Raw genomic sequence first — 20,696 nt, forward strand, 5'->3', positions numbered from 1 at the left:
AGGCTCACTGAGAGAGGGAAGAGGGGCAAGAGCAAGAGTTTTAACAAATCAGGGAAGTCTGCATGCTCAGGCAGCTGCTCTAAGTGCGACGGCTCTGTGGAAGTGTGTTTACGAACTGTTCCTTTGCCTGACTGGTGTAGACTGGGGGGGGGGGGGGTCTGTGGGTAGATTTCAAGGAGTCCACCAACTTGGATAGAAGTTTATAACAAAAATGTAGCGCTGATTTAAGATATGATTGTAGGGAACAGTGACTCTCACCAACTAAAGTCACGTGCTCTTATCACATTGAGTTGTTGCAGGTATCTCGAAATCCCAGAAACAACCCATGTTACCAGTTTCTTAGGTCACTCGTCATACTTGAAATTATGGTGTACTCGATTCATTGCTGTGTTTTGCTGTTCAGTGTTTTATAAAGAAGTACATATATTACTATATCATAGATTCAGGGAGTTTTATGGATATTTTAATATAATAAACTTCATTTATAGTCCTTGTATTTAATTTATGCACAAAGAAAAGATTAGAAGCTGCTGCCATAGAAGCATCTCTTTATCTCTGTGGAGATTTGGGGCTTTGGGAGCTAAGGGGTCTTTATAGGTTCTGATCACATAACTATGTAGAGAGTACTTGATTGCCTGACTGAAAAGGGACTGGAGGCTGTTTCAGGGACTGGGTATGTGGGCGTGTGTGTGGGGTGTGTGTATGTGTATAGGGTGTGTGTATGTGTATAGGGTGTGTGTATGTGTATAGGGTGTGTGTATGTGTATACGTATAAATACATGGATGAGATAGTTCTCTTAATTTTGTGTTAAATAAGTAGAATTTTAAGCTATTACAGGGAAACAGATTCTTGTTTAAGGGATAGGATTATCTGGTATTAAAGTTTGGTTATATAGCTTCCATTTAAGATGCTGAGAAGAAAGTTACTGAAAACACTTTGTGTCTGTGTATCTTCCACAGGACCTGTGTTTCTTGATCACCGAGATGAGCTTGAAGGAACATACAAGGTTTACTGCCAGAATCACGATGAGGCCATCTCATTGCTGGAAATCTATGAGAAGGATGAGAAGATCCAGAAGCATCTTCAGGACTCCTTGGCAGATCTTAAGTAGGAGTTTTGAGCACTTCATTCCATCATAGCTCTTTAGTTCTGCCTGTTGGAAGTCACTCCCATGTCTCTCTAGACTTCTTATGACATCTATAAATCTATCGTATTTTAAGTATAAGTGATACCTTATTGGAGTTCCTTCTGTGTAACTTGCCCTTTTCCTGTTCTGTATCATGGAAATCTTATGTAGCTTCCTGCTTGTAGTTTTATCCATTAAAATCAGTTTTATTTATACATACAAGGTTAGCATTTTCAGGTAAGAAGCTGCCAGGAAGATCGTTTGGTCTTAACCATCATGAGATTCTCATGTCTTAGGGAGACAAGTTGTGAGGATGTAATATGTGTCTGAATAGGTCAGAGTGAAGTTAGGGGCTTACTGACTTTTTTAATAGACTAGAAATGCCACCATAAACATTCACAATTCCCCTTTTATCTCGTGTGTTTTTTGTCTGCCCAGCTAATAGGCATTAGTTGGACTAATATGTTCTGAGAGGAATGTGAAAATCAGCATCAGTATTTTCTCTAATCAGCTGTTTCTTCTTTTCATGCTCATTGCCTTATAGGAGCCTGTACAATGAATGGTGAGTTATTGCCGCTTTTTTTTTTTCTTCTTTCATAGACAGAAGCTAGAGGTCACGGCAAGTCCCCTGCCTTGCTATATTTTCTTCCATAGCACTTACCACCAAATGACACTTTGTATGATGTTGGTTTGATTTTTGTCTGCCTCTTCCCACCAGGCAGGGACTTTTTTGGTTCACTGCTAAATCCACGCTAGAACACTGCCTGATACTTGTTAGGTGCCTGGTAAATGTGAATGAATGAAGTTGGGAAGTAGAGTAAGAGAACAGAGCTGTATTAGGAGTAACAAATACTGGCTATAGACCCGGTGTTATTGACAGTTGACCAGAGTCTCTGTTTTCCCTTCTCTTGTAGGGGATGCACAAATTATATTAACCTGGGCTCCTTCCTCATCAAACCAGTGCAGAGAGTAATGCGTTACCCATTGCTGCTGATGGAGTTATTGAATTCCACCCCTGAATCCCACCCAGATAAAGTGCCTTTAACCAATGCAGTCCTTGCAGTCAAGGAAATCAACGTTAACATTAATGAGTATAAACGTCGAAAGGACCTGGGTAAGAAAAACGTACTTGCTGAAAAGGAGGCACGCCCTTGAGAATGTTCTCCTCCTCAAAAGAATTAATTACTAAACCAGAGGTGGACAGGCAGATGGTAGGTAATAGTGCTGTGATGAAGAAATGGTAATAGAATTTGGGGAAAATGAGATAATGAAAGAAAGAAAGCAATGATGATGATAAAAGCACAGCCATGCATGTTGGAAATAAGGCATCTGTGACAAAGCTTATAGCAATGAGTCTTTCCCAGGAGATATGAAGACCAGTTAGAGAATGGCTGCTGATCAGGACAGTTCCTTCAAGTTGAGTGACTGCCTTCTTATTGAAAGGAGTCCCTTTTGGTCCATTCTTGGATCTCTTTGCATGTTTGCTTCCACTTAAGCTAGAAGTTTCTTGTCTTCTTTCAGAAAAGCCCCGTTTCCCTACCTCTCTGGCCCTATCAGTCCTACCTCTGTTCTGAGCCCCTCCGCTTACCCCCAAAACTGTGCAGTCAGTTGACAAACCACCCACTCTTCCTTTATGATAGAGGACAAACTGAACCATGTCTTCTGTCTCATGAAATCTCTTGTCAAAACTTTGATTTTGAATACTCAATGAGTATAGCATGGTGACCATGCTATAATAAACTGATTTATCGTTCATATCCTCAAAGAATCTATAATGTAGCCTCTCTGCCTGTCTCTCTACTATTCTGCATATTTATCTGAAACCATTTTCCCCTCCTGCTTCAGCCATGTCACCCATGTTTATGTGTAGTGTTGGCTGTGGCTATTAAAGCCCTCTGGCCATCGAGCCCATTGTCTTGGTTCATATCTCTTCATATAATGTCATCTTCATCTCCTACAACAGTGAAGTATGCCTTTCTCTGCCACCCAGACTTCCCTTGCTATCCTTCTTCTGTTATTTCTGGGGTTTTCTGCAGACTGACTGATGTATGACACACAGTCAGACAACTCCTGCATAGCATTTCACTGTGTGAGATGATTGGCTATAAATATCTCATTTGTGGATGAGACCATTTAAGGTGGGCAGGTACTGTTAATGTCTTCATTTTATTGGAAAGGAAAATGAGGTTCAGAGAAATTAAGTGAAATATTTAAGGCCACACTTTTTTTTTTTTTGGCCATGCCTCACAGCTTGCAGGACCTTAGTTCCCTGACTAGGGATTGAACCTGGGTCCTGGCAGTGAAAGTGCATAGTCCTAACCACTGGACCATCAAGGAATTCCCTAAGGCCACACCTTGATGAAATGACAGACCCAGGCATTGAACTCAGGTTGCCTTGACTCCAGATCTTAGGCTTTTTTCCTTGTACCTCTGTGACCTTCCTTCCTTGTCTCTAATCTTTTCCAGTCTCTGCTGTTCTCTGGGTATCCAATCTGTCCATAAATGGTGATTTGGATTAACATTTTGTGTACTCAGTCATAAGCTCTTTGAAAATAAGCACTAGCTTTAGTTGGATTGTTAGTCTCGTTTGTAGTCTATCCATGCTTGGAAGAGGGCTTTCTCCACTCACCAGTTTGACTCACTCCCCAGTTCTCAAGTACCGAAAGGGTGATGAAGATAGCCTCATGGAGAAAATTTCCAAACTGAACATCCACTCCATCATCAAGAAATCCAACCGGGTTAGCAGTCACCTGAAGCATCTCACTGGCTTTGCTCCACAGGTGAGGTTCCTGCCCTTGAAGGTTCAGCATGTCTTTGGCTGCTTTTCAGGGCTCTACAGGGCAGCCTACATGGTGTGAATTGGTAAGATTCCCCTCTTAGTACCCTCTTGGTGTTTGCTAGCTGGTAGGTAAAACACCCTACAGCTACTGTTTGTTTATTTGGCTGCCCTGGGTCTTAGCTGTGGCATGTGGGATCTAGTTTCCTGACCAGGGATTGAACCCAGGGCTCCTGCATTGGGAGCATGGAGTCTTAGCCACTGGACCATCAGGGAAGTTCCTTTACTGTTTATTTAAATCTACTGCCCCCCACAACCCTCCATCTGAGCCTTAAGCTGCTTACAACGTGTACAAAGACAAATCAGGAAACCAAATCTGTCACCATGTAAGAGTTATCATGGTTTTAGACACCCATAAGGAGTTTATCATCTGTTTGCGGAGACAAAATTGTGGACATGTGAGGGTAGAAGTGATTTAGGAGATCACTTAGTTCAACACCGTAAGTCACATGTAAGGAAATTTAAAGTCTAAAATCTGAGTGACTTGTAAAACAGCCACAGAGAAGATCCAGAGTCTCCAGACTTCATGTGCTGAACCATGCGAATGTGATACAGTCAGTGGAAAATACCAACTAAAGAATCAGTTGCTAAGCTTTGCAGTTTGATCTCTACACAGTGTGGTACTTAAGTAAACGGGAGCTCCGTGAGAGTGAGCTTCATGTTGGCAGGATTTAACCTCAGCTTTAAAGGAGATGGGCAGGTTTGGCACAGGGAGAGCGAGGGCACACCTGGCCGGGCAGCCGCACCAGTGAAGCCAGCAGCCTGACCAGCCAGGGGCTTTTGTCAGGAGCAAAGGGGGGCTGGGTGGAGACAGGCGTGCCTGTGTGTACTCAGGAGCACTGTCAAAGCCTGGAGAAGTGCTTAAGTCCAATTCCGTATGATTCAGAGAAACATCAAAGGCTTATAATTTAAACAAAAGATGTGCTTAAGAAAGATGCATTTCTAGTAAGATCAGCTGAGAGAGAGTCCACATTTGCTAACAGCACTTACTTACTTTGAACAGATTAAAGATGAAGTATTTGAAGAAACAGAGAAAAACTTCCGAATGCAAGAAAGATTGATCAAGTCTTTTATCCGAGACCTGTCTCTCTACCTCCAGCACATCCGGGTGAGTAAAGACCTTGTTCTTGTTAGAATTGCTGACAGTGTTAATTCCAGCCGTTCTGCTGTTCATCCAGCATATTGCTTAACGAATGTGGAATAACCTGGACTCAAATGACCATTATATCATGACAAGCTTTTTACTGGGATTCTTGCAGATTATTTAAAAGTTAAACATCAGAAGATCAGCACTGTTGTATTCATATAGTAAGGGAACCTAGCTTTTTCCTTCATCTCTTTCAGTCTTCACCCTTTTTTCCCCTGTTTCCTATATCCAGTTATATAAGAAGCACTCATCACAGTTCATTTTGTCAGAATCATTTTGAAGATCAAATAGTAAGACAGTGGTTCCTATTGGGGGTGAGGGGGCATGCTTCCTAATAATCGTATTCATCTACAACTGTCCGTGGGCCTCTAAGGCTGTTAGAGCCACGAATACGTCTAGAGAGTTGGAAGAACTTAGGAGATCATGGAGGCCCCGGTCTTCTTTGCCTGAGGCAGGGCTTCCTTCATGAAGTCAGATCCAGAACTAGAACCCTTTCTCTTAATATCTGTAATTTCTCTGCTGATTTAATAGAAATTAGGGCTTCCCTGGGAGCTCAGCTGGTAAGAATCCACCTGCAATGCAGGAGACCCTGGTTTGATTCCGGGATCAAGAAGATCTGCTGGAGATTATTTAATAGACTAGTGTTTATATAAATATACCATATACCCCTGTCCCTCACACAGGAAAGTCTCATCCTGTGAAATAATTTCCTTTAAAAGAGATTCTTTGCTTTTTAAAAAAATTATTTTTTCTTATTATTATCATCGTTTTTTAACTAAGTAAAATGGTGCATAATTCAAAAACTGCCAAAGGAATGTTGCTATGTTCAGGTACTAAGTCGTGCCCAACTCTTTGTGACCCCATGGACTGAAGCAGGCCAGGCTTTCCTGTCTATCACTATCTCTCAGAGTTGTTCAGATTCATGACCATTGAGTTGGTGAAGCTATCGAACCATCTCATCCTCTGCTGCTCTCTTTTCCCTTTTTCTTTCTTTTCTCTTTCTCTTTTTCTGCCAACATCAGGGTCTTTCCCAGTGAGTCTGCACTTCACATCAGGTGGCCTTCAGCTTCAGCATAAGTCCTTCCAGTGAATATTCAGGATTTATTTCCTTTAGTATTGACTGGTTTGATCTCTTTGCTGTCCAAAGAACTCTGAAGAGTCTTATCCATCACTAAGTTTGAAAGCACCAATTCTTTGGCACTCAGCCTTCTTATGGTCCAGGTCTCACATCTGTACATGACTACTGGAAAAGCCATTGCTTTGACTATGTGGACCTTTGTTGGAAAAGTGATATCAGTGCTTTTTAATACACTGTCTAGGTTTGTCATAGCTATTCTTTCAGGAGCAAACATCTTCTAATTTTGTGGCTGCAGTCACCATCCGCAATGATTTTGGAGCCCAAGAAAATTAAATCTGCCACTACTTCTTTTCCCCCATCTATTTGCCATGAAGTGATGGGACCAGATGCCATCATCTTCATTTTCTGAATGTTGAGTTTTAAAGAAACTTTTTCACTCTCCTCTTTCACTCTCATCAAGGGACTCTTTAGTTCCTCTTCACTTTCTGCCATTTGTGTGGTTAACCTCTGCATATCTGAAGTTGTTGATATTTCTCCCAACAATCTTGATTCTAGCTTGTGATTTATCTAGCCCACATTTTGCATAATATACTCTGCATATAAGTTAAATAGGCAGGGTGACAATATATAGCCTTGATGTACCCCCTTCCCCAATTTTGAACCAGTCCATTGTTCCATGCCTAGTTTTAACTGTTGCTCTTGACCTGCATATAGGTTTCTCAGGAGACAGGTAAAGTGGTCTGGTATTCCTATCACTTTAAGAATTTTCCAGTTTGTTGTGATCCACACAGTCAAAGACTTTAGTGTAGTCAATGAAACAGAAGTAGATGTTTTTCTGAAAGTCTCTTTTTCTATGATGCAGTGGATGTTGGCAATTTGATTTCTGGTTCCTCTGACTTTTCTAAATTCAGCTTGTACATCGGTTGTACAACTGGAAGTTCTTGGTTCACATACTGATGACTTAAGTCATTGTATTTCTTTTCTGTGATTTGGGTATATTTGAGGGCATTTCTATTATTTATTTATCATTAGTTATCTACTAATTATTAGCTATCTATTGCAGTATATTGCTTTACAGTGTTGTGTTCGCTTCTCCAGTACAGCAAAGTAATTCAGCCACATGTATGCGTGTATCCCCTCTTCCTTGGATTTCATTCCCATTTAGGTCATCCCAGAGCATTGAGTAGAGTTCCCTGACTGTACACAATCAGTTCTCATTAGTTATCTGTTTTATATGTAGTAGTATATATATGTAACTCCCAATCTCCCAATCCATCCCATTCTCCTCTTTCTCCGTCCCCCACCCTGGTATTCACACATTTGTTCTCTATATCTGTGTCTGTATTTCTGCTTTACAAATCAATTCATCTATACCATTTTTCTAGATTCCACATATATGTGTCAATATATGATTTTTTTTTTTTTTTTCAGTTTTTGACTTATTTCACTGTGTATGGAGGAAATGGCAACCCACTCCAGTATTCTTGCTTGGAGAATCCCCATGGAAAGAGGAGCCTGGTGGGCTACAGTCCATGGGGTCACAAAGGGTCAGATATGACTGAGCACAGCCAAGCAGACTCCATATGAATAGTCTCTAGGTCTCTCCATGTCTCTGCACATGACAGTTTTGTTCCTTTTCATGGCTGAGTAATATAGTAATATTGCATTGTGTGTGTGTGTTCATACAGCACATCTTCCTTATCATTCCTCTGTTGGTGGATATTTAGGTTACTTCCATGTTCCAGCTATTGTAAATAGTGCTACAGTGAACACTGAGTTGTGTGTATCTTTTTGAATTGTGGTTTTCTCTGAGAATATGCCCAAGATTGGGATTCATGGGTCATACAGTAATTCTGTTTTTAGTTTTTCAAAGAACCTCCATACTGTTCTCTTGGGCTTCCCTGGTAGCTCAGATGGTAGAGAATCTGTCTGCAGTGCAGGACACCTGGGTTTGATCCCTGGGTTGGGAAGATCCCCTGGATAAGGGAATGACTACCCACTCCAGTATTCTTGCCTGGAGAATTCCATGGACAGAAGAGCTTGGCAGGCTACAGTCCACAGGCTGGGAAAAAGCCAGACACAACTGAGTGACTAACACTTTCATACTATTCTCGATAGTGGCTGTATCAGTTTACATTCTGGGGGCACTTATTTATTGACTTAGTGTTCTTTTCTTATTGACTTATAGTACTTTTGTATATGTTGGAGGAAATAGCCTTTTATCTGAGATGATGGTTTACAAATACCCCCTCCCCCCCAGTTTGTTGACTTTTGAATTTGCTTAAAATGGTTTTTTTTGTATGTAGAAGAGTTTTATTTTTGTGTAATCTGATAAAACTTTTATGGTTTCTTCATTCTGTGTCATACTTTAAAAGGTCTTTTCCATTCCAAGATAATTTTTTAAAAGATCTCCTATATCTCAGTACTTTTATCATTTTATCTTTTATATTAAAGTCATAAATCTAGCTGAAATTCACATTAGCACATAAGGTTTGAGGTAGGAATCCAGCTTTTTGTTTTTTATCCAGTTGTCTGTCATTAGCATTTATTGAGTAATCCCCACTGATATGATATGCTTCCTACATTTCTTTTAAATAGCAAACTCTCCATTGTGGTGGTTTTCTTTCTGGCACATTTGTTAAGTTTTCAAATGGGCCTGACTCTGCCACATATATTATATAGGAGCTGGCAAAGGCTTGATGACAAAGAGATCTCTTTCTAGCCTTTTCTGCATCAGAGATGGCCTCCCACATGTGGAAAAAAAAAAAAAAATAGCAAACTCTCCTTATTTTAAAATTGTGATTAAGGGGACTTCCCTGGCAGTCCAGTGATTAAGACTCTGCGCTTCCACTGCAGGGGGTATGGGTTCCATCTCTGATTGAGGAACGAAGATTCTGCATGCTGCAGGGCATGGCCAAAAAAGGAAATAAAAATTTGATTAAGTAAAGATCAGGGCTTATAAGACTTTTCAGTAGCACACTGGCTTAAAGTGAGAGATTTGACCAAGTGTATTTCCCTTGCCTTAGGACTCTTCCTACAGTTCCTCTAGCTTTGTTATCTCCCTATTAACCACTTTTTCCCCCATGTTTTCTAAATGCATAGCAAGTGGACACCAGAGCCCCCAGGTCTTAAAAGGCTTGTCTCCATAGCAGTGGGTGACAGCCCTTGGACGGGCATGTCAGTTTGATTCTGACTGCTAACTGCTATCTAGAGTGGATGATGGAGGCCAGAAGTTCTGTCTGGTCTTACCCGTGTTTGTAACTGGCCGCAGGAATCAGCATGTGTGAAGGTGGTAGCTGCCGTGAGCATGTGGGACGTGTGCGTGGAGAAGGGACACAGAGACTTGGAACAGTTCGAGAAGGTGCATCGCTACATCAGTGACCAGCTCTTCACAAACTTTGTGAGTGACTCTTCAGCCCACTTTTCTTGCATTGGCCCTTTTCCCAGGGTTCTATCTAGTGACCAGCCCAATTTCAGGGGACAAAGGAAAACTCAGAAATTTAACCTGGTATCACTGTTGATAACTGATCAAAAGAAAACAACTAAAGGATTAATGATTTTAAAAGGAATATTTCGGCACAGTTAATAGTTTAACAAGTAGATCTTTGAAATGGCACAAACTACCTTATAAAGACTACTAAGTGTCAGATTGCTTGGGAAACTCTAAATGGAGATAGATAGATAGATAGATAGATAGATATCCTGAGTAGAAATGGATGTGCTTTGATAGTTTCTTGGAGGTCTCTGAATGCTTAAAGCTAAAGAAAACATGATAGTTGGGATGCTTACAGGTATTCTGACAGTAGAATCTTAGTAAAAATTTACTAAGTACCTATTTATGTTCTTTTTGTATCCATATTGTGCCCTTGATATCTATCCCTTTAGAATTAGACAAAAATCTTTGAAAAGTGAAAACAGATTTATTATTAAGTAGTTATGAGTAGAAAAGATATGATGGGTGTGTGGAGGTTTCTCTACCCCAGATTTATGTAACAACTAAATCTTTTTATTTTATACTGAATTATGGTTGACTTACAATATTGTGTTAATTACTTCTGTACAGGAAAGTGACTCAGTTATATATATATGTGTGTGTGTGTGTGTATTTATATATTCTTTTTCATACTCTTTTCCATTATGGTTTATCATAGGATACTGAATATAGTTCCCTGTGCTATACAGTAGGACCTTGTTGTTTATCCATTCTGTATATACCAGTTTGCATCTGCTAATCCCAAACTTCCACTTCTTCCCTCTTCCACCCTCTTCACCTTGGCAATCACCAGTCTGTTCTCTATGTCTCTGATTTTGTTTTGTGTCCTAGATGGGTTCATTTGTGTCATATTTTAGATTCCACATATAAGTGGTATGATCCAATGTTTGTCCCTCTGACTTATTTCACTTAGTGTGATAATGTCTAGGTCCATCCATGTTGCTGCAAATAGCATTATTCTTATTTTAACGGCTGAGTAGTAGTCCCCTGTGTTTATGTACCACATTTTCTTTATCCCGTCATCTGTCGCAGGGCATTTAGGTGGTTTGTATGTCTTGGCTATTGTGAATAGTGCTGCTACTATGAATACATGAGAATGCATGCATCTTTTTGAATCATAGCTTTGTCTGGATATTTGTCCAGGAGTGGGATTGCTGGATCATATGGTAATTCTACTTTTAATAATTAAACCTTAAGTTAAATTCAGGTTATGTATAGACATGTACACATCAGTGATACCAGACAGATGGTCACATCTGGGTTATAATGCAACATCATGTTAATGTATGTAGTTGAGCATTTGTTGTCAACTGTGTAGCTGTTTTGTGTACTCTTTGGTGTGTGCAGATTGCTGGGTGAAGAGTTACAAGCTGAGAAGCTTGGTGTGCAGACACCTGGTATCAGGTAGGCAGAACGCTGTTGGATCTGCACAGGTTTAGCTTGGAGCAAAGCAGGTGGTGCGAGATGGAACAAAAGCGACCTGAAGAGTATTTTTTTTTTTTTTTTTAAGAGTATTCTAAAAATAACAAATTCAAGAGAGGCATGAACACCATGCCTTTCTCATTTTCACAGAAAGAGAGGACAGAGCGGCTGGTCATCTCTCCCCTGAATCAGTTACTGAGCATGTTCACAGGACCCCACAAGCTGGTGCAGAAACGCTTCGACAAGCTTCTGGACTTCTATAACTGTACAGAACGGGCGGAGAAGCTGAAGGACAAGAAAACCCTGGAGGAGCTGCAGTCGGCGCGGAACAACTATGAGGCCCTGAATGCCCAGCTGCTAGATGAGCTGCCCAAGTTCCACCAGTACGCGCAGGACCTCTTCAGCAACTGCGTGCACGGCTACGCAGAGGCCCACTGTGACTTCGTGCGTCAGGCGCTGGAGCAACTGAAGCCGCTGCTCTCGGTGAGACCCTCCCTCCCTGTGGAGAAGGGGACTCCCAGGTTCTCCCCAAGTTTTTGGGGAATACACGTCAGGGTTGTCAAGCCATTATTAAGCTAGGCAGATTAACTATATCACTGGGTCCAGCCCATCGGGAAGTGGAATTCTTGATGCCTTGATGGTGCTGGGATCCCAGGGCCTTGAATGGTTGCTTTCCTGAGCCACCCTGGCGGAGCCGGGCCACTGGGCCTGCGGGCTCCTGGCTACAGTGTTGGTGGCTCACACTTGAGGAGTTTCAAGGAGACTGTGCCAGTCCTGGGGTCCTTTACGTGTGTCCTCTTCTCCCCTCTGTCTCTGTTCTTGTGAATGGACTCCAGCTACTCAAAGTCACCGGTAGGGAGGGGAACCTGATTGCCGTCTTCCATGAGGAGCACAGCAGGGTCCTGCAGCAGCTCCAGGTTTTCACCTTCTTCCCAGAGTCTCTTCCCACCGCCAAGAGACCATTTGAGAGGAAAACCATGGACCGCCAGTCCACCCGAAAGCCACTCCTCGGCATGGTGAGTGGAACCAGAGACACTCATATGGCCTGGTGGCTAAGGTGTAAACTCCTGAGCAAGACTGCCTGAGTTCAGATCACAGTTCTGACAGAGACTCACTCAGTGTCCTTGAGCACGTGCCTCAGTTTCCTCATGTCTAAAGCTCCAATAATTGTTCTAGCTACATCATAGAGTTGTTTGGTGATTTAAATGAGTTAAAGTATGTAGAGCACTTGGGCATTGGCCTGGCACGTAGTAAGCATTATTCAAGTAAGCTATCATCAGCGTTATTGATTAATTCAGCTCTGTCTCTACCGACTAACAATTTAATGAATTTAAATATTTTATAATAATTGGAGAACAAAGGTTATTGAGTTCAAATCTGTCATGTGCTCATTCTTTCTTTACTTATTATCACTAGGCACCAGCAGTGTGCCAGCTGGTACAGACTTCAAATACCCTCTGAAAAGCAGTCTTGGTGCCTAGTCTCTACAGTGAAAGGAGTTAATAAAGGATTAATATTAATACTTTGATCAGTCAATTAAGGGAACTGGTTTAAGGATATGTTAATTCTGCCAGGCTCCCTATTTTTGATCATGTATTGGAAAAAGTAATTATCTGATATACTGCCAAACAGTTATTGACTGATCACTTTTTACCTGGAGTTATTTTCATTTTGAACTCAATTCTTCCACATTCTGAAAAGTAGGGTAAGACATATGGGGTCATAATCTACAAGACTGCTGATCTGTCTGTGCTTCAGTGTTTTTGTCCCATATAATCCCATAGACTGTAGAGCAATTATCTTTCAATTGAAAAATAAGTTAATTTTAAAAATTTTTATATGATTTTAAAGTGAGTGATAGTCACTCAGTTGTGTCTGACTCTCTGTGACTCCAGGGATATAGCCTGCCAGGCTCCTCTGTCCCTTGGATTCTCTAGGCAAGAATACTGGAGTGGGTTGCCATTTTCTCCTCCAATGATCTTAAAAAAGGGAATCACATTTTTTATCACTTTACTTTTTCTTATTTTATGAATATTATTTGTTTTTGGAGATGAGAAGCCAAGATAAGGAAAGTCTCAGTTGTTTAGAATCATATAGCAGAGTACAAGGAGACCTACTCATATTACTTGTTTTGATTCTTTAGGTAGCAGTTTAACCACGTATTTTTATCACAGGATAACAGATCTAAAACTAAGGATGTGTTAAATTTTCTTACTCTAGCTGTAAAGGCACCAAAACGTGACCTAAGAGATTATGGTTTTCCTCCAGCTACACAGGCTGACTCAGTGCAGAAGCATGTTATAGGAACTGGGAGCAGCTGGCTGTCATTACCTCTGTTTCTGAGACTGACAACATACATGATTACATACAACTGCTGGGGTAATAGCCAGGGAGGGGTTTAGATGATGGTGTCTCTTATATTACCTTTCAGCCAAGTTATATGCTCCAGTCAGAAGAACTTCGGGCCTCGCTCCTGGCAAGATATCCCCCTGAAAAGCTCTTCCAGGCAGAACGGAACTTCAATGCAGCCCAGGACCTGGATGTCTCACTTTTGGAAGGTGACCTGGTGGGTGTGATCAAGAAGAAGGACCCCATGGGCAGTCAGAACCGCTGGCTGATAGACAACGGAGGTAAGAACAGTAGAGGACAGATTGTTGTTGTCTAGTTGCTAAGTTGTATCTTGACTTTTTGTGACCCCATGGACTGTAGCCTGCCAGGCTCCTCTGTCCACGGGATTCTCCAGGCAAGAATACTAGAGTGGGTTGCCATGCCCTTCCTCCAGGGGACCTTCCCAACCCAGGGATTGAACCTGTGTCTCTGGCATTGGCAGGCGAATTCTTTACTGCTGAACCACCAGGGAAGCCCAGACACAGATTACCATGACTCTAAATGAGGGAAAGAGTGATTTGAGCTGTGCCTGAATCCTGTGTAGGCCAGCAGAAAATATGAGAGTCTTTGATTAAAGGGAAAAATAACCTTAAAAGTTTTCTCCATCTCTAGAGAGTGTAATGGCTCAAGTCATTACAGAACAAAACCAGTTTTTTATTTTTATTTTTTTTAAATTCCAGAGAAGACTCTGTTACTTCCCTTGCAAGATCTTACCTTATTTTAACTTTTACAGGCGCTGAATCCTGCCTGAAGGGTCCTTTGCCCTCTCCACCACTGAGTGAACCATAAGTTCTTTACATGTGTTTTGTGAACATATGAATTTAAGATAGGGTTTTTTGCCCCTCCCCCCCAATAATTTTACCTCATGACTATTTAGGAAATGACTTTAAAAACAGCTCACAGCTTTTTTTTTTCTTCTTCTTCTTTCTGGTGGGAGTTGGGGTGGGGAAGGGGTGCAAAATTGTTTTTGTAAAATACAAAGAATAATGCCAATCCATAATTCTTTTTCCACAGTTCCAAAATCTGAAAAGCTTTGAAAATCAGAGGATTTTTTTTTTTTAAGAATTGATTTGCCCAAACCTGCCCTGATCTGAACTCATTTGGTGACAAAACCTGAACAGATGATGAGAGGCTGTTTATGACCCCTTACTTTTTCCCTTATGGTGTGACTAGTCATGTTTTGCTATAGAAACCTGAATGGGTTTGACTATGGGCTGTTGACCCAGTCCTAAATCTCCAAATCTGAATTCCATAATACATCCGGCCCCAAGTGTTTTAGAGAAGGATTGTGGCCTCTGTAATAAACACCCATATTCATACCATGAGAACTGAAAACTTTAATATTTCTCAGTTTCTTTAAAAGTGTTTTGTGGATTTTTTTTTCCTCCTTTCTCAACCCCCTATTCTGCTTACCCAAAATAATAAAGATTGAAGTGGGAAAGGCAGGACAAAGGAAGGGGCCCCCAGGGTGATGGCAGATGAGAGCCACTGATAGACCGATGGCCTCTTAGTAAAGATTCAGACTGTTTGAGCTCCCCTCTCCTTGGGTTCCTAGCTCTACAGTCCTGATGAGTAAAGTGGTAGCAGAAAGCTCACAGCATCAGGATCAGTTCTTAGACCCTCCACCCCTTGCTGTCTGCCTAGGGGACTTCTTGCCATCACTCAGAAAAGAGAACAAATGCAAGCTGGCCTTTTTTTAGGTCCAGGAAGCACACTGACGGTCAAGACAGGGATGACCCTTGCTCAAGTGGAGGTTACATACTCCAGGTCCCTGCCTCACAGATAATTAATTCTTTCTTATTCAATATTATAACAGTTTTTCCTATGGTTTAGAGATCTCAGTTCCTAATTTGTGCTGAAGGTTTTAGCTGAGGGCCCTCTCTGTCCTCATCTTAGGTAATTTATTGACATGAACAAGTGTGTATTCTAACTAATATAAGCAGTTTCCTACTCTAGTAGTATTTCCACCGCATTCCTAAACCAGGGATGGAGAGGGCAGGGAGGCATGTGGGAGGGGCTCTGTCAGGCTGAGGGTGGTTTTTAAATCCCTTTTAACCACACTCTTATAGACTTGAACACATCCTTACTGAAGTCTTCCCCTTAGCCTTTGCTCCCAGGGTTTGGTGCTCTTGTTATAAAATGTCTTCACCTGCTCATGCTCAGGTGTATGGTCATTTTTGTTACTGTCTCTCAATTCTCAGCAAAGCCCCTTGTAACTCACTTGGACTGACAGCCACAGCATCTCATCTCTGCCATCCGCCTTGCGCCCTGGGATGGTGTCTGTTCTCTTTGTCTCCCTCTCAGTATTGACCTTAAGCCACAGTTTCTCTGTTGATTTCCTCCCGGCTGCCCCTCCCACGAAAAGCTCTTGGTGTTTGTTTTTCCTCCCCGCAGTCACCAAGGGCTTTGTGTACAGCTCCTTCCTGAAGCCCTACAACGCGCGCCGCAGCCACTCCGACGCCTCGGTGGGCAGCCAGTCCCCCACCGAGTCCGGCGGCTCCTCCCCCAGGTTCCCGCGGCGGCAGAACAGTGGCGGCACCTTGACCTTCAACCCCAGCAGCATGGCTGTGTCCTTTAGCTCAGGGCCTTGCCAGAAACAGCCTCCAGATGCATCTTCCCAGACAGAATTTGACCAAGGAACAATCAGCGCATCCTTAAACTCAGAGGGCAGTCCTTCCAAATGCCCCTCGGACCCAGACTCCCCCTCCCAGCACAGGCCCTGGGACTCGGGCGATGCGGTCAGAGACCTTCACCAGCCTGCCCCTACCCCGAGGAACTCCCGAAGCCCCAGGCATCCAGAAATGGCTGGTTCCTCTGTGCCAGGGCGTAATGGGCAGGGTCGAGACCTCGTAAAAGCAGGCGCAAGAACAGCGCTGTCTCTGGACGACAGACACGATCAGCCAGCAAACAGCGAGGCAGAAGGCAACCAGGTGAGTGCGCCCGGTTTCCATGGTTACTGCGGTGCTTGTGGATGCAGGTGATGAGCTCTCAGGAGTGGGCGAGGCCTGCCCCGGCCTGGGGGTGACCCTGGAGATGGACCCACAGATAAATCCTTAAAGGACTTGCAGAAGCTCACTGCTGTGAGAGTGGGCAGCTCCACTCTAATGGACCTTCGGTGGCTGACTTCACAGGTGATAGTGTTGTGGAGCGTTTACCTGGTGTTACCATGAAGCTTTTCACACTCTTCCAATGCACTGATTCTTCCATTGGTATAAAGTCTGCTGTTTAACTCATCTACTTAGTTTCTTGTTCAAGTAGCTATATTTCTAGAATTCAGGAATAGAATTCTGATTCTGTTTCAGTTTTTCCTGTTCTTTTTGTAATGGCCCCTTGTTTGTATCATAAACATTTCAAACCTACATGTTTTAAAGCCACTTTCACATCCACAGCTGAGGAATCCCTGGCCACCTGCCTTTGCTCACTTGCCACCATGAGTCTCCAAGTGTGTCTTACCTTTATCAGTGAGCTCACTGTGGTTCTGTTACAAGCCCAGGACACACATCGCAGCTCTGGACCTACCAGTGGGCTGGTGGAAATGGACCAGGAAATGGCCCTTTCTGAGATTGTGACTTTGTGCAAGGAGCTCAGTTCTAACCTGATCAGCTCCAGCCCTTGAGCACCCTTGGGTGTGTGTTCATCTCTGTGCCCCTGCGGGCCTCATGGTTCCTCCTCCTGATCACGGACCACCACCTTCGCTTTCCTTCCTAGCCCTGTTATGGGCATCTAGAGAGCATCCTTTCTTACTTTTAGATTAGATGTGGTTTTTTTTGTTGTTTTGTAAAGATTTTTAAATACAGAATTTCTGTGTTAGGAGTATGAAAGAGCATCCTCTTGTCTCATCCATTTTCCATACTGACTGAAGCTTTTTTCCCTTTTTAAGGCAACTCTGAAAGAGTAAAATAAGTGAATTTTGGTTTTCTTTAAAGCTGTCCTGTTCATTATGGTAGCCATCAGCCATATGTAGCTATTTAAATTTAAGTTAGGTAAAGTTAAACAAAACGTAAAATTCAGTTATTTCATCTCACTAGCTGTTATTTCAAGTGCTCAATGGCCGTGTGTCTAGGGGCTGCCATAATGGATAGTCCAGATCAGGTGGTACCCGTCACCATGGGAAGTTCTCTTGGGTAGCTTTGCTCTCAGATGTTTCCCATTTCCTAACTCACTTTCTCTCCCTCTCACAGGTCTATTTTGCTGTTTATACCTTCAAGGCACGGAACCCAAATGAACTGAGTGTGTCAGCCAATCAGAGACTCCAGATCCTAGAGTTTAAAGATGTTACAGGAAATACAGAATGGTGGTTAGCTGAAGTCAATGGGAAAAAGGGTTATGTTCCATCCAATTATATCCGCAAAGCTGAATACACCTGAGCCTGTTCTGCTTCCCACTCATCCTTGCTGCCTTCACTTCCTTCTGCTGAAGGGTTCTGGTATCCGCCAAGAGGGCTCCTGCTCCTGAGACACTGGCCCTGCCACATTGCTTAACCATGGCACAGTGGGGCATAAGTCTTGTTCTCTTCGATTGGGTTGTCAGCCTTGATGCTCACTAGAATCTCTAGAATTTGAAATGGACCCTGGTGCTTACAAGCGATTCAGTGACCGTGAAAAGAGAAGCAAGTCCTGGGATCAGCCTTTGGAAATGAGAGATTTCCAATCAGAAGACCAGTATCCAATTTATGCTAGAAGCTGTGCTATAGCATTAGAAGAAGTTGATGTTGGTTGTGCCATATTGAGTGGGGTGGCCCCATGCTCCATGATCAACTGACCAGAAACCGACTTGGATGAATTCTCTGGGAGCCCTTTCAGGCTGCGCCTCTGCATATGCCAAGAAGTTTGTCAACATTGTACCAAATCTGGTGTTTTAAAACCTCAGTGTCTGGCACATATTCGCACACACACCCCTTATTTCTAAACATCCCTAAAACACTGTCATCTGTCATCTTTTTCTTATTTATTTCACCACATTTCCAGATTGGGCAAAATTCAACTATTGAGTCAGCTAAAAACGTTCTTTTGGGTTTTTCTGTAAGATCTTATGGAAAAACCCAGACGAACTTTCTGGCCAACCTAGTACTACTTTCTCCTTTTAAAAAATGTTTAGAATCTTCCTTTCCCCTGAACCTTCATAGGAAAGGTTCTCTTCACATTAGGTGCTATCCTCCGCACCTTGCTGACACCATCTCTATATGGTCTGTGTACGATAATGTTTCCTGGCTTCTTTCCTGAAGCTCAATAGTTGATAGACTTTCTTGGGAGAACGGGATCGGAGCTCCCACTGTTCCCTTCGGGGGATTCATTCTGCAATGGGCTGAAGCCAGTCCAGCCCAGAGGGAGACTGGATGCCTCTCCCTTCTTCCAAGCACACTACTGTCCACAGATGAAGAGAACGTAATGCACGTTTATCTCATTTGAATTTGGGTAAGCAGTCCCGAAGTAGCTTATCCTAGACTTGGAAAGAAGCATTTTCTGTTTCATCAGTGCCCCCTGCTTCAGAGACCATGGTCTAAGCCAAACAGAATCTAAAGTGCCTGATTGTACCTCCTCCACCTCAGGAAGATGTTTACTGATCCTAACACTAAGATCCCCCCTGAAGTTTGTATATGAGCAGGGCTCTTATTCTTAAGGTTTGCCCCAGATTGAAAGCCTGCCTTGGAACAGGAAATCATGAATTTTGTCTTGCAAGAAAGGACATGAAGAACAGCGTACAGCCCTTGCTCCTCCAAATGCACCTTCACCTTAAAGTCTTGTCAGTCGGGAGACACCCGGGGGCTCCTTGGCAACCCCAGGGTCTGCTGGTTGATCAGAAGGCAGCAACACAAGAGTCTCTCGTGAATAGTGTTTATATCTAGAGATGTTTATATTTAAGTAGTTATTTTATAAATAAAAGCATTTTAAGGGCCATAAGTATGTTTTCTTGACTTTCTTCCTGGTTTAGCCTGAACTTCTCATGTTTCTGGGGGTACCTTCTTGATGATTCAGTGATGCTCAGGTTTCAAGAAAAGGGAGAGGCTAAGTGAAGAAACTCAGGAATTCCTTTTCAAATATGATTTCGGCAGAAACACTCTATACTCAAAATATGTCCATGCTGCATTTTAAGCCATTTCTTTCAGTAAAATCCTAGCAAAACAGAAGAGCTGGGAATTCTAAGAGGTAAGTATTTCCCAGCCATTACAGATATGGAAACTGATGCACTCGTGCTGAACTAACAGGGTCACACAGCAGCTCAAGCCAGGTTGGGTGTGGGAGCGGGGAGAAGCAGCAGGAGCACTGGCGGAGGTGGTGACGATGAAGCAGTTGCCCGAGACGGTTAAGGAGTAGAGAACGTGGGTGAAAGGTAGACTCTGGAGAAAAAGCTTATATGCCAGCGAGGCTAACTTATTTTACGAGGAAGGAAGATGGGGTCCAGTGACACTGTGACCTGCCCAAGTTTTACATCAAGGTTTTGATGGAGCCTGAATCTAAAGTTGGATCGGGCTGAACCTTTCCACCTTGTTCTGGAGCCAGACTGACTGCAGACACTCAAGTGCATTGTGACCTTGGCAACTTACCCAACCTGGGCTTCAGCTTCCTTATCTAACATAGAGATAATACTTGCTCTCTGCCTCCTGGGGTTGTGGTAAGGGTGGGATGAGTTAGTACATGGAGAGTGCTAGGACATTGCCTGGCACATAGCAAACAAACTAGAGAGCCCCGAGGTCCAGGTCAAGGAATTTAGATTTGATGAGAAACTTCTGGTTACTTAAGCTTCCTAAGCAGATTGTCTGTTTATAGGAAAGCTTAATGATAGCAGGATGATTTGAGGGGAGGACAGATCAAAGGTCAGAAAAATCTAATTTAAAAAAAAAGCTAACTGGCTTGGATTTCAGATTGCTTGTGAGTGGAAAAAAGCAGCATCCTATAAAGATGAAATTAGAGAAATGGAATCCTTAACAAAGGGGAGATCATTGGGATGGGAGCAAGTTTATGAAAAGATAAGTATTGTTTAAACATTTAACATGTCTGCTAGGTCTTTTTCTTTACTTTTATTTTTCTGTTGAAATGTAGTTGATGTACAATATTTCAGGTATACAGAAAAATGATTCAGTTATATATGTATCAGATTTTTTTTTTTACTATAGGTTATTACAAGATGTTGACTTTATTTCTCTGAGCTGATACAGTAGGTCCCTGTTGTTTATCTGTTTTATATATAGTGATGTGTATTTGTTA

General features: G+C 42.5%; 1 protein-coding gene and 2 non-coding genes across 4 annotated transcripts in view; 2 read left to right on the forward strand and 1 right to left on the reverse strand.

Annotated features, from left to right (window-relative positions):
• The window catches only part of LOC122446048 (dynamin binding protein), a 114,046-nt gene extending 94,655 nt beyond the window's left edge, over positions 1 to 19,391 (forward strand). For both annotated transcript variants that reach the window (XM_043475748.1, XM_043475749.1), the window contains 11 exons: positions 961 to 1,108; positions 1,672 to 1,689; positions 2,042 to 2,241; positions 3,777 to 3,907; positions 4,967 to 5,071; positions 9,460 to 9,588; positions 11,254 to 11,586; positions 11,940 to 12,119; positions 13,535 to 13,733; positions 15,886 to 16,421; positions 17,673 to 19,391. In XM_043475748.1, the coding sequence (XP_043331683.1) occupies positions 961 to 1,108; positions 1,672 to 1,689; positions 2,042 to 2,241; positions 3,777 to 3,907; positions 4,967 to 5,071; positions 9,460 to 9,588; positions 11,254 to 11,586; positions 11,940 to 12,119; positions 13,535 to 13,733; positions 15,886 to 16,421; positions 17,673 to 17,858 (2,165 nt within the window). In that variant the 3' untranslated portion in view covers positions 17,859 to 19,391. The remainder of the gene's footprint in view (positions 1 to 960; positions 1,109 to 1,671; positions 1,690 to 2,041; positions 2,242 to 3,776; positions 3,908 to 4,966; positions 5,072 to 9,459; positions 9,589 to 11,253; positions 11,587 to 11,939; positions 12,120 to 13,534; positions 13,734 to 15,885; positions 16,422 to 17,672) is intronic.
• On the reverse strand, positions 3,393 to 3,464 carry TRNAE-UUC. Its single transcript has one exon. It is a non-coding gene; the product is annotated as a tRNA-Glu (tRNA).
• LOC122446936 lies at positions 8,796 to 8,943 on the forward strand. The gene has a single exon (XR_006271078.1). It is a non-coding gene; the product is annotated as a small nucleolar RNA SNORA12 (small nucleolar RNA).
• Positions 19,392 to 20,696: the final 1,305 nt, after the last annotated feature.

This window comes from Cervus canadensis, chromosome 8 (genome assembly GCF_019320065.1).
Source record: "Cervus canadensis isolate Bull #8, Minnesota chromosome 8, ASM1932006v1, whole genome shotgun sequence".
Lineage (NCBI taxonomy): Eukaryota > Metazoa > Chordata > Mammalia > Artiodactyla > Cervidae > Cervus > Cervus canadensis.